Source organism: Anguilla rostrata, chromosome 18, assembly GCF_018555375.3.
Source record: "Anguilla rostrata isolate EN2019 chromosome 18, ASM1855537v3, whole genome shotgun sequence".
NCBI lineage: Eukaryota > Metazoa > Chordata > Actinopteri > Anguilliformes > Anguillidae > Anguilla > Anguilla rostrata.
In genome coordinates, this window is record NC_057950.1 from 28915774 (window position 1) to 28929124 (window position 13351).

At 44.5% G+C, this 13351-nt stretch overlaps 1 protein-coding gene across 1 annotated transcript; it reads left to right on the top strand.

Moving 5' to 3' along the window:
- The first annotated feature begins 3453 nt into the window (after positions 1–3453).
- Positions 3454–9989, top strand: inaa (internexin neuronal intermediate filament protein, alpha a). The gene is made up of 3 exons (XM_064317091.1): positions 3454–4541; positions 5871–5995; positions 6495–9989. The coding sequence occupies exons 1-3, from the start codon at positions 3459–3461 to the stop codon at positions 6742–6744; spliced, it is 1458 nt and encodes a 485-aa protein (XP_064173161.1). The 5' UTR covers positions 3454–3458; the 3' UTR covers positions 6745–9989.
- The last annotated feature ends 3362 nt before the right edge of the window (positions 9990–13351 follow it).

Below are 13351 nucleotides of genomic sequence, written 5' to 3' on the forward strand. Positions count from 1 at the left end.
AAACCAGAGACATATATATGTCTAAGTCTGAAACACACTGACAGGAGCCCGCTGATTTACTGTAGGGATAACTGACTGACAAGTTAAAATTTTAACAATACTACAAATACATACAATTTTTGAATAGATATTCTGCATCTATTGCCTGAATCAAGCAATAATTATAAATTACCATCCAATGGAACTCCTACTGCATGGAAAAAGAAAAGAAAAAGGTGGGAGTGTGGTTCAGTCTCTTCTGACGGAGTCGAGTATGATATACGGACAAAACTGTAGTGGATCATCTGGTGATTTGAGTTTCTAGATTATAATGGTCTGCCACGCTCTCTCCCAAGTTATATAATTAGTTAGCTATAATATATAATAGGCCTATATATATATATATATATATATATATATATATATATATATATATATATATATATATATAATGTGTTAATTGATTAAATTTTGAGAAATGGTTTTGAGAGTGAGCTGTACAGCTTGCAGACCAAGTCCAAAATTTTTGTATGTAGCGTGTTGTGAAAAGGGTATACTGCCGCAAGTCCTGCCTGATGCGACTTCATTCGCGCGCAACAATGAAAGTGACAGTAAAAATACAGAAGTACCGAATAAATTATACTGATGCTGTAGGTCCTGGAACACGAGAAGGCCCTGATCCCCATTTAACCTGGAGCAAATTTGCACCCCTCTGTCACTCCATTAAAAGAGATAAAGCATATGGCCCACCAGTTTTTACGCTGTACAGAAACATCTGTCTCTCAATGTGACTTGGCTTGTATGCAACTGATGCAGTCATCTAGAATTGTCCATGGACTGAGCTACATAAAAAAAAACACAGAGGTTTTTGCTTAAATATTTATTTGCAACAGAAGAGAAACTCTGGGGACAAATTAAGAATGCAAGAAATCAGCAAATAGGCAAGTTCAAGGGGTCACTCAACCAACCAACCACTCACTGTGTATTTGTATACAAATGGCAAATGTTTTATAATAAAATTGCGGACAAAATATGTGTTCCAGAGACAAAAAACATAAACAATATACTAAACAGAATAAATCATGTAATTATTGCTTGTCCTCAGGTAAAGGTTATTCAGAGAGGCTGGAGATGGAAAGCAGAGTAACTTTTTTGGGTTATAGTGGAGCGGGAGTGGGATCCTAGTTAACTGTGGCTTTTGGGGGGGGAATTTGTGCTCTTCCTACCGAGTCATTTCACACATTTCTGACAAAAACAGCGCCCTCTCCGAGATCAGATCTCAGAGATCTGTATGATCTGCAGCCTTCTGTGTGCCTCAGTCTGCAGGAGCTCACTCCTCTTATTATAATTCCACACAATTTACGACACTATTCAGTTTACATGATGACACTGCCGTTCTTAAAGTATACTGAGTCCAACATCACAGGTCACATTTCAGAGATCTACAAGGCTGTTCAATGGCAAAGTTAACTTTCCTCAAACTTGATCAGGAACACAGATGAAATTGAACCTCAAATCTGGTTTTGATTACCAGCTGTGGCACTGTTGTTGTAACCTTGTACAAGGTTCATACTCTGAATTCAGTAGTTTTGATTCTAGTATTATTGTTTATTCCTTATGCACATTATTCAGTGTCTAGCTGAATGAAAGTACAACATGTAAAAATGCCCCCTGTTGTCACTCTGGGTAAGAGTATCTGCTAAATGCTGATGTAGTGCAGAGGTCAGACTACTGTCTCTAACCCTTAAAGGCTCATTCATACGCTCATTCATATGATTGCATTTTTTGTAATTTTGTAAATTATGTGTTTCTTAACACATTCGGTATTATACACTGGAGATTTGGAGAAGTGCATTTGGAAACACATATTTGTGTTTAATTAATTAATCATATGTCTCCATCCAGCTCGTTTTCCAGGGTGGCCGTTGGGGAGTCGATACTGTGTGGGTGTTCGAGGCTACCCATCAGTCATCCTGTACTCCACGCATCACATGAAGGAACAGATGAGAGGCTGGCAGTCCTCTGAGTATGGGAATACAGAGCACAGGCAGCATACAGGTTGAGCACAGGCAGCACACAGGCAGAGCACAGGTAGAGCACAGGCAGCACGCCAGCAGCACACAGGTATTGCACAGGCAGTGCACAGGCAGCACACAGGTAGAGCACAGGTAGCACAGCAGACATGGGGACTGAATGGTTTTCTGCATGGGAAACACAGAGCCACTGACAGGGCTGCTCTCTACTCCGCGATAGCTTACAGAAAACTACACTGGCTTGTGCTGGTTACATCCAAATAAACGCTTTTAATTTTTAAGGGATGTCTCATGAAATTCAGAAATGCAATATCAGAATTTTAGTAAAAAAGATTAAAGGCCTATTTTTTTGACATGTTGCAAATAAAGGTTTGTGTTAAAAGGGGTTATTGAATGACGTAATCAATACAACTATCGCCCTTTAAGTATACATTTCTATGAGATGTGTCCACTTAAGCATCTTTAAAAAGAGACTTCTTTTATTGAAGACTCGTATTTTTCTGCCCCAAAACAGCATTTTACTGGTAATTGTGCTGTATAAATGAATAACATCAACAGGGGGCAGCAAAGTACCAATATTTCTACAAACTGCATTGCATGGCGTGTGCTTTTGCCTTCGCCTTACGTTCAGAAGGCTTTAAACCACGTTGGCAGGTCAGAAAGAACTGCCCATATTTATAATTATAGAACTATTAATTTTAATGATTAACGCCTATGTTTAACGCCTGTGTTTTGAGATGTATGTATCTCAAATGAGAAAAGTGAAACTAGCAAAAATAAAAACTTCGGATATAAGCCAAGATGTCCAGTTTAACATGGGAATATCTTTTCAAAAGAAATTGTTTCAAACAAAATATGACATCTTCCATATTGTTATGTATTTCTTTTTTGCAGATTTATTTTTGATATAATAATAATGCGCAAAATATAGGGACACCTTAAAGTACACTGCTGTAGGTGTTCCCGAGTTCTTTGCATTATTAGGGCTAGATACAGCGCGAGAATCACAAGTAAATTTGCAACAACAAAAAATAAAAAAAGGTTTACATAACAATATGGAAAATGTAATAATTTGATTGATTAATATTCATAAATATCAATCAAAACCCGAACTTGAATTCTTTCCAGAGGTGACAGACAGAAACATGCCATACTAAATATTTCTTGCTGACATCAACGTTGCACCAAAATGGGCAGTTCCATTTTGGAGCTGGTCCCAGTTTACGGGGAAAAGGTATCTTACACCTACCTTGAATGTATTTAACCTTTCGGGGAAAAGCTTCTTCTACAAAATATAACCAGCTACTATTATGCTTGCGTTAAACGCGAAATTAAACGTAGATTTGTTGGTTTGCCTGATACCTATACAGCCAGTAAAGCTCAAGGCGTCACATGGCGTGATGTTTTAGTTTGGGACGGCCCAGGTATATAAAGAAGACGGAGAGGATGCTCACACCCCCATTAGACGGCAAGATGAGTTACGGATCAGAATACTACAGTGCTTCTTCCTACAGGAAGGTTTTCGGGGACTCCCCTCGCTTCTCGTCCTCTAAAATGAGTAACCCCGCTTCCTCGCGGAATTCTTACTCTTCCGGCGGGTATAGGTCCCAGTCTCTCTCCCGCATGAACACCTCTTCTCTGGGCTCTTCCCGGAGGCCTGGGCGCTCTTCGTTCTCGTCGTTTCCGAGCGACACCGTTGATTTTGCCCAAACCTCACTTCTCAACAATGAATTCAAAACCGTTCGAACAAATGAGAAGGAGCAGATGCAAGGGCTCAATGACCGCTTTGCTATGTTCATCGAGAAGGTGCGCAATCTTGAGCAACAGAACAAAGTCCTGGAGACCGAGCTGGTGGCTCTGCGCGGGAGGCAGAACGAACCGTCTCGCATTGCTGACATGTACCAGCAGGAGCTCCGGGATCTACGCTCCCAAATGGAGGCGTTAAATAACGAAAAGTCTCAGATTCTAGTCGAGCGGGACAACGTCGAAGAAGAGCTGCAGAAACTAAGAGCCAAATATGAAGACGAGATAAGGGCTCGAGAAGACGCCGAGCAAACCCTGAAGGCTTTCAAGAAGGACGTGGACGACGCCACGGTAGTCCGACTGGACCTGGAGAGGAAAGTAGAATCTCTCCTGGATGAGATATCTTTCTTAAGGAAGGTGCACGACGAAGAGGTGACGGAGCTGATGAACATGTTGCATGCGAGCCAGGTGTCGGTTGAGATGGAAGTAGCCAAACCCGATCTGACATCAGCCCTGAAGGAGATCCGAAGTCAGTACGAGTCGATGGCATCAAAGAACCTGGAGTCAGCGGAAGAGTGGTACAAATCCAAATTCGAAAATCTTAACGAGCAGGCGAGTAGGTCCAACGAAGCCATGCGAGCGAGCAGGGAGGAGATCAACGAATATAGGAGGCAGATGCAGTCCAGGACCATCGAAATCGAAAGCCTCAGGGGTACCAACGAATCTCTGGAACGGCAGCTCGGAGAGATGGAGGACCGGTACAATGCCGAGATCTCCGGTTTGCAGGTAACAAAGGCTGCCGATTAATCACCTTTCACATATAACTAATTTTATGTCGTATTTGTTACATAAATCAGAAAATGCGCATGTAAATTGTAGTAGCCTTATTCTATAGGTCGAACCTAAAAAAACATTTATTGAAACATAATATTTTAGCCTGCTTTAAATATTTTGCTTTAAGTCACCCGATCGGCACTCCGTCGGAAACAAACAGTTTTCATAGATGAGGAGTTAGTGTGGCTGTTCTAGAGCCGTGCAGAAATGGTGTATTATAGTTTAAAAGCTGTGTACATGTGTCGACCATAAATTATGCTGTTAAATATAACGACCCCACATTTATTAAATGAACGTGTCCGCTGCCACTGTGGGATGAATGCACTTTCACGGTCCACGCCCCTGTCCGTGGTGCTGAATCAATGCAGGGTAACAAGAGAGGTTAATACCATGGAGACGGATCAACAGCATTCCAGATTGGATTTATAGGGTCAGTTACCTCTGGTACCAAGGCAGATGACCCTACATTCGGAAGGTCTGTGCCATCCAATGGCTGGAGTCGGTTCTGGTAGTTTTCTTCGCGTGTTTCGCGTGTTTATCCATCCAAAAGACGGAGAGGATCAAACGAATTTACAGTGAGAGATCAGGGTAACCTGGATTTCACCCTGCTATGTTTGTAAATCAGATTATGAGACATCCATTCTCGGCCGCGCGTTTAGGGTCACGACAAGCCATTACGTGGGCGCGTGATGGAAAAAATCTCAAATTGGCGTTCGCCTCCCATGAGTCAACTGGTGCGCTCTTTAAAATGAACTAATTAAAAAATCTTTGTGCCAGTAACTGTAACAAAAGTATTCGTTTTAAATAGACTTTTTTGAACGAATAGTCTAGAAACAAAGCAACATCAGACGACTTGTCCCCAGCGCATATGTACACGACATATCTCACTGTCATTAGATTCAGGGTGTGTCTTAAGAGGTGAGGAGTACATTTATTAAATGAAAGCTAAAGAAATAAAACAAGTGAACAAGTTATAGCAGGAATCGTGCACGTGTCCTTTTTGATAGCATCGTCAAGGGCACTCCGCACGAGATGCTAGAAAGCTGCCGCTACATGAGCTGAAACAGACGGTCGGTTGTATTGTACATATACAAAATCGGAAGGCAAAAGTTTAATTCCGCCTATACCAAAATGCACAGCATTTTTAAACTCAAGTTACAATTTATGTAACAATAAAGAACAATGTATGTAAACTGTGACAAAAAACATAGCTTTTAGACAAACCTCGATGAAACCCTCAGAGGTATGCGTTCTGAATTTGGTTTTGCTTATTTCAACAAGGACACTATTGGTCAACTAGACAATGAACTGAGGACGACTAAGGGCGAGATGGCGCGTCACCTGCGGGAGTACCAGGACTTACTGAATGTCAAGATGGCGCTGGACATCGAGATTGCAGCCTACAGGTAGAACTTTTAGGTTAAAGGTTCCAAAGGACATGTTTAAACTAAAACTTGTTTTTTTCCAGACAGTCTTGACTGAGAATGAATCGCACAGAGGTGGTATATTTTTGATTATTGAGATCCAAAATTAATAATGAAACATGCAATAATTTTTTTACATGCTGATTTATATTATTATTTGCCAGTGAATTCAGATAATTTACCATGTTTCTTATGTGAGCACCTAAAGGAGAAAACCTGATTTTCCTCTCTTATTTACAACTGGAATATGATATCAGAATGGGGGGGGGGGGAGGGGGGCACTCATGGTCATGGAGGTGTCTGGGAAAGGAGCAGAGGTTCTGGGGTTCCTTATTGCTCTTGTAGGGACATGAGGCGGGCAGCTGATAAGATCAGGCCGGTCTGTTTGTCTCAGCTTGTCATTTTCCCTTCTGCCTGTCCGGTGGACCCTTGTATTTGTTCTGAATGAGCAAACGTTCCTTCCTCTGCCCGTGTCTCTCAGGAAACTGCTGGAGGGGGAGGAGACTCGTTTCAACACTGGGATAACCTTCCCCACCTCCAACCCCGGCCTCAACTACAGCTACCAGACCCGCATTTACAGCGGCTCCTCCAAGGGGGGGAAGAAGGAGGAGAAGGAGGAGGAGGCGCAGGGGAAGTTCAGCAAGGGAGGCAACCCGCGCGAGACCAGCGACGAGGCCAAGAAGGTGGAGAAGAGCGGCTCAGATTCCTATTCCTCCAGCCAGAAGAACTGAGCCTTCCCCTCCGCTCTCTGGCCCATCACTGAGCTTTCAGAGAGCAGCTATGACCCCGCCCCCTCACTCTTCACCGTCCCGCCTCTGCCTTCCTCTCTGTCTGTCCGTCTGTCTGTCTCCCTTTCTCTCTCTCTGTCCGTCTATCTCACGTTACGGTCTCTTGGAAAACACAGTTCTGAAATGTCATGAAAAGTTCATTCTTTAGGGCAAGAACACACTCGTTGCACGTCACAACGTGAACCAGTTTACACGCGACTGTTTAACACACTTTACTGCCACAGGGTACAAATGACTCTTCACACATTCCACCGGATGTGTGTGTGTGTGTGTGTTTGTGTGTGTGTGCGTGTGTGCGCATGCGTGTGTGTGTGTGCATGTGCGTGTGTGTGTGTGTGTGTGTGAGGGACTTTACACATACCGTGCATGCTCGTTTCAGAACGTATCAGATCTACAGTTTATGTCAGCATTTATAGGTCCACAAACAGAACCAAAGAAGGTCATTTGTCTTTTTCATAGATAATTCCAAGATTACAGCAAGGTTTAATAAACAGTTTACATATCAACAACTGTCTCTTAAAACCAGCCATAAACCTTATCTGTTAGCAATTCCCTGTTTGGCCAGGTTGCTAATACTGTAATAACAGGAATATTCATGTTTTAGAATAACCTGAAGAGACAGTCAGACACACTCCTTTAGACTGTTCTTGCAGGCTTATTCTAACCGGCTTTAACACTGTTAATCTGTCTAGAACACGAGGCCAAATCAGTCAGCATTGCATATACAAGTTCATGTTCAGTCCAGCTTTCAATCTCTCATTATTAACGAAGAGACTGCTTTCTTTGGTCCCCAAACGCACAGATTCAGACTCAGTATTGTTCTCCAAGATTGCCCTAGATGTGTCCCTTGAAAAGAGTTTAAATGAAATATAATCAGCTGTAAATTGCATGTTATGTATCTGCTTCATGTTTGCATGGTGACTGTCTGCCAGCCATTTGACTGTTCACATATGACACAGGCCTCCTTACTCTCTCCTATAATTAGCTGCTGTGTTATTATTCATAGCGAAGCTTAAAGCGGGAATATAGAGATAGAAATGGTTGTACAGGAGACTGCAGTAGCTAACTGAATTCTCGTAGTTTTGGAGTCTACAGTACCATACATGACACGGTCATTAATTATAGCGGTTGACTGTTTATGTGTAAATCAATGTTTCTCACTGGGGGCACTTGAGGTAGCATAATCGTATCATACTGAAATGTAGATGCTAAATTGTTCAACATCAGAAGAGAAGTAAGTCTTGTGAAAAGTGTGTGTCGTTGGCTTTAAGCTTACATTGCTGAAACGCTTCCCGATGAATCGCAAAAGCTGAAACGGTCGATGTTTAGCACGAATGCATGCGCTGACGAACGGGATGTTTCTCCTTCCCGTCCGTCGAGATGGCGGCGGATCGCTCTCACAGAACAGTGTGCGTAGTGACGATTTAAATGTGTTTGAGCCTGAGGCACGTTAGCAGCAATGACCAGCTTCTGTACCGCATAGCCAAGCCTTAGCGATTAGCAAGCACAACTGCATCATAATTATTCCAATGTGCCACTTAGTTCAGCTTCAACAGTCGACAGGCAGCAGATGAATTTTGTGCAAAAGACCTTTTCAGGAGTGAGCCAAGTATTGTTTTTTTTTTTTTTTTTTGCATAACTGGAAAACTCACAAAATCTTATGGGAGGGTACTTTGGAGACAACTTTTCAAAGGACTTAAGATGGCATGTATACGAGCAAGACTTTAGCCTAGATATTACATTACATTACAGGCATTTAGCAGACACTCTTATCCAGAGCGACTTACACAACTTTTTTTACATAGCATTTTACATTGTATCCATTCATACAGCTGGATATATACTGAAGCAATGCAAGTTAAGTACCTTGCTCAAGGGTACAACGGCAGTGTCCTACCCGGGAATCGAACCTGCGACCTTTCGGTTACAAGCCCAGTTCCTTACCCGCTGTGCTACACTCCTTTACCTAGGATACCTAGATACCGAGGTGATGAAGACCCAATAAGGATGGTGCATGATTGCTCTGCTCTACAGTGGCACTGGAAGCTGGACTAAGCTGCGTAATCACACCCAATAGACAGTCCTCAGTCAGCTGAGAGTTGAAGCTCATTAGCTAAAGATCTATGGTAGGGTCACCACCTGCTAGTTCCCAGGTTAAGCAGCCTATGAAACTATTCTGTGTGTCAGTCAATCTACACACAGGAAACAGTTATAGTTTCTCTACATATTGAAGTTCTAGCCAAGCTTTGTGCTGCGGGGCCTACTCAATTATACACCTATTGGGCCCATGACCTTCACGTTATCGCAATCTAAAATCTCATTTTGTGTTGCTTGCATTGCTGGATCCAGTAGTACCTGACCCCTCCAGAGTAAGCTGGGATTGAGATGCAATACCCTCAGTGTGCGTGCATGCCATGCAGTATGCAGGCCGTGGGGCCCCATAGGGTGCCCACGGGAGGCATTAAGGGCAGCGCCTGCTCGCTCATCTCCGTTTCCCGCTGCCCGCTGGGCGAGGCTCGCCCTGCAGTGCGTAAAGCTGCTCGTGCTAACGGAAGGAGCTGAAGACCCCTTCTGTCTGTCTGGGTACCGCATGGCTAGCACACCCAGCGCACCAGCATTTGCGCATGGAGCAGTCTGGGACAGCCCGGGGCGTGTCTGTCTAACACCCAGCACACCAGCGTTGGCGCATGGAGCAGTCTGGGGCAGCCCGGGGCGTGTCTGACTAACACACCCAGCACACCAGCGTTGGCGCATGGAGCAGTCTGGGGCAGCCCGGGGCGTGTCTGTCTAACACACCCAGCACACCAGCGTTGAGAGAGGACGTTTCATCACCCTTCTTCTTCTTTGAAAAAGTAAAGCGCTCCAACTACACTGCCAGAAACCTTAATAAACCACAGATGACAAGCGGTCATCTAGCGCAGGTTCCTAATAACACACCAAACCAACAAAGCCAACGAAAACAGAGAATGAATGTTGTAGGTTGTTGAAAATGCCTTAATACCACCAGCAGCTTTATAACTGTGTGCTTAGCTGGCAGCACTGTCATGGGAGCTCATTCTCCTTACTCTCTGTAGGATTAAGTGTGATGTAACATTAGCTTAAAACCATCCTGAAAAAACATAGTGAACTGTTTCTCTCCTGTTTCTTCTGATGTGTGGCACATATCAATAAAACTTGGCACTGACGAAGCCGTCGAGTCTTTGTCTCGTCGTGTTTGCATTGGATTGCACTTCTAATGTTTCCAGACGCTGTGGAACTTGCTGCCAGCAGAAATCTCATTAATTTCCTCATTAATTCTCAGCGCATACGCAGAGACTGTGTTGGGTGTGTGGATGTGCTCTCTAGCTTTAACCACAGGAATACAGTCTGCAAGATTTATTAGGCGTCTGAAATTATTTTCAGCTTTACATCTAAATTTCGGCATTAGCCAGACTTATGGAGCTTTCTCTTAAACATTGAAAAATATGGTAATTGCTCTTCCGTTTTAGCTTTTATCATTAATCCTGAAGACATGTTCATTCAGCCTTACCAGGGGAGCATGACACCACAGTCTGAGTAAGTGCACGGGTCACTTTAACACAAACTCATCAAATCAAATGAGCCTCATTAAGGCCATTATGGGCTCATCGGGTGCAAAGGCCAGGAAAAGGTGTCCCAGCCAGATTTGGGTGGAAGCTCACACTCTCTCAGCCAGTGGGGAACACACAGTGGAATAATAACCCGTTATACAACAACCAGGAGAATGTCTGGGGCCCTATAAGTAGTGAATAGATGAACGTTCCCATAAACAGAAACATTTGCCTGTCAGGCATTTTGGTTGTGTTGCATGTATGTGGCATGTGAGAACCCTTTTAGAAAGTGCTAGAATATGAACAGGCATTTCCACAGTCAGGACTCGAGTGCTGTCTTTAGTGGTGCACAATCTGTAGGTAAGTTATGCAGTAATCTCAAACACATGAAGAAAAGTTATTGTAATTGGACCCTCCTCAGTGTACTCCCCAACTCAGCTGTAAACCACTGTCCTGGGATGATGATGATGACAATGCATTTCCTTTCCCTGCAAGGATTAAGCAGGTTTGGTTTGGTTTGGTTCGCTGCCCCCCTCCCTCCCTCCTCCCCCCCATTGCCAGTGCATAAGTCAGTCAGCCTGCAGGGGACACAGGCACACCCATGACGCGCACTGCAGACCTTTAAAGATTTATACACCTGCAGTGGGGAGGGGGGTGGGGGGTGGGGGGGGGTGAATTGGGTCCGTGCAGTGACACGCCTTGCTGCCAGCTCTGAGACAGCATCCCTGCATTCCTGTCACATCAGATCTGATCCCGCGCGTTCGAAGCGCTAACGTGCTAGCTGGTTAACGTGCTAGCTGGAGACATCAGCCCAAATAAAAATCCTGTTTCAGCGAGCCGGAGTGGGGAAGGGACGACGTTTAAAAGAAGTGAGTAACAGTGGCAATAATAATGCCTTACATCTCTCCGGTGCCTGCAGCCACACCCACAAACCTCATACAGCTCTCACCTGAGTCACAGCGTCCAATCACAGAGCATTCCGCCCTCAGGGATTTGCTCAGTCAATTAATATGGGTATCCAAGCATTTACCGTCTGCTTACGGCAATGGAAATATGATAGAAATTTTGCGAAAAAAACTACACGTCCCTCAGAAATGTCCAGCTCTGGCGACACAGCATCCAATTTGTTTCACTGTGTAACCCTGAGTCACCCTTCAGGAGTCAATAAGTTTTGTGCACTTTCCCAAAAATGAAAACAGCCAATAAGATTCCATACTGTGTATTAATATAAATGCTGTGCGTTAATAAAGCTCTGACTGTCCCGCTGTACACACTGACCGCCACACACCCCCCAAAAGCGCGTAAGAGCTGCCAGCGGTGAACCCATTCACCACGGAGCCAGGAGCCCTGGTGCACCCACAGGGAGGGGATCATTCCCTAGGTCAGAAGTTCCGTTCCACGCGCCAAATTTCTCCCCCCCCAGCACCAGCTCTCCGGTCTCCCCCCCAGCACTCGCTCCCACACGCAACGCTGCACCTCTGCAGGCCTTAATGCACCGTGTGTTAGGCACGCAAGAAAGGGCCTGCTGAAATATTCATACCGTCCCCATCTCGGTACGTCTTCCAGTGCACAGCATTCCTATAAAAGGAAAGGGCATCCCAGACTAAGGTCACCGGCTGTGACTCAGTACTTTTGGGGGCTGACTACAGAAAGTTGGTCTTCCCACTCCGGTTTTTCACTGCTATTAGCGTGAAGCAGCAAGCCGGCTAACCAGACAACTTCCGAGCACATGGCGAGCAGGCTGACGGTACAAGCCTGGCTAATTAAAAAACAAAAACACCCAAAGACCCAAAGGTCCCCAATGTTTCATCTCCAATTGTAAAAATTTGACATCTACACAGTCCCATCTTGAAAGGTCAAGTGTACAACCAGTGAATGGGTTTTACTGTGTCATGGAAAAGAACGGAAGTTTGGCTTGTCGCAGGCATTTTTCTTAAATGTACACGTATCAATCTTTCACAAACAGCTATTCTCTCAGTGTTGGTCAACTACTTGATAAGATTTTCCACTGCTTAGAATAAATAGGCAGGCCAGAAATTGAATCACATTAGTTTGCTGTGCTTTATGAGCGAATGCACCATCAGCTGTAAAGCTAGCTAAATACCCGAGATACAGTAACAGAACAGCAGACAAGACCAGCTCAAATCCAGTCCATACACAAAAGGCCTTCTTTAAACCTGATGAAATTACCGAGCCTAAAATAGCAGGTGGTTCACCCGCGCCAGGTACAGCTGTGGTGTGTGGATGGGCCCTGCAGGTACGGTAAGGAATCCAGACTGTGCCAGGCCGGATTGAAGCTGGCAGCCCCGCAGGGGGAGCATGTAATTATCCGCAGCGTCACCCGCGTTAACAATGGGGGGAAAAAAAACATAAAAAATAAGCAAGAAGTCCACTTATAAATTCCGCAAAAGAAACATCAAATGGCAAATATTTTCGCAAAAAAATGAAAAAAATAAATCAAGGCAAAGGAAAGACATCCTCTGCTTTCACTCAGTTTGAATAAAGCAAAAACAAAAACAAAAGGAGGGCAGACTGTCTGCCCTCCTTTTGCCAAAATAAATAAATAAATAAATAAACGCAGGAAACATGGCGGAAAATTCCCTGTGGTGGCCCGTTGCCTTGGAAACCACCGTCAGCCACACACAGCCCCAGAAGGCCTGTAGGCGGTGTCGAGGAGGGGCGGGGGGGGGGTGGTAACTCAGGCCAACCCTGGGATCCAGACAGAGGTGCTGAACGCTCCCATCCATCAGTCTGACCGCTGCATCTGCCCAAACTAACCCCAGGGTTCGAGAGGCGGACACATACCCACAGAGCCCAGCTTGTCATAAAGAATCATTTAAACATCACAGTCAACCGTCCTGATTATCACACGCCACTCAGGAAAACAAGCGGCAGTATTCTGACATTTTCAGAGCACGAAATGTTCAAAGACCCCAGAGCATGTAACCACGCACAGAGAAGGACCCACAAAACCAGAGGTG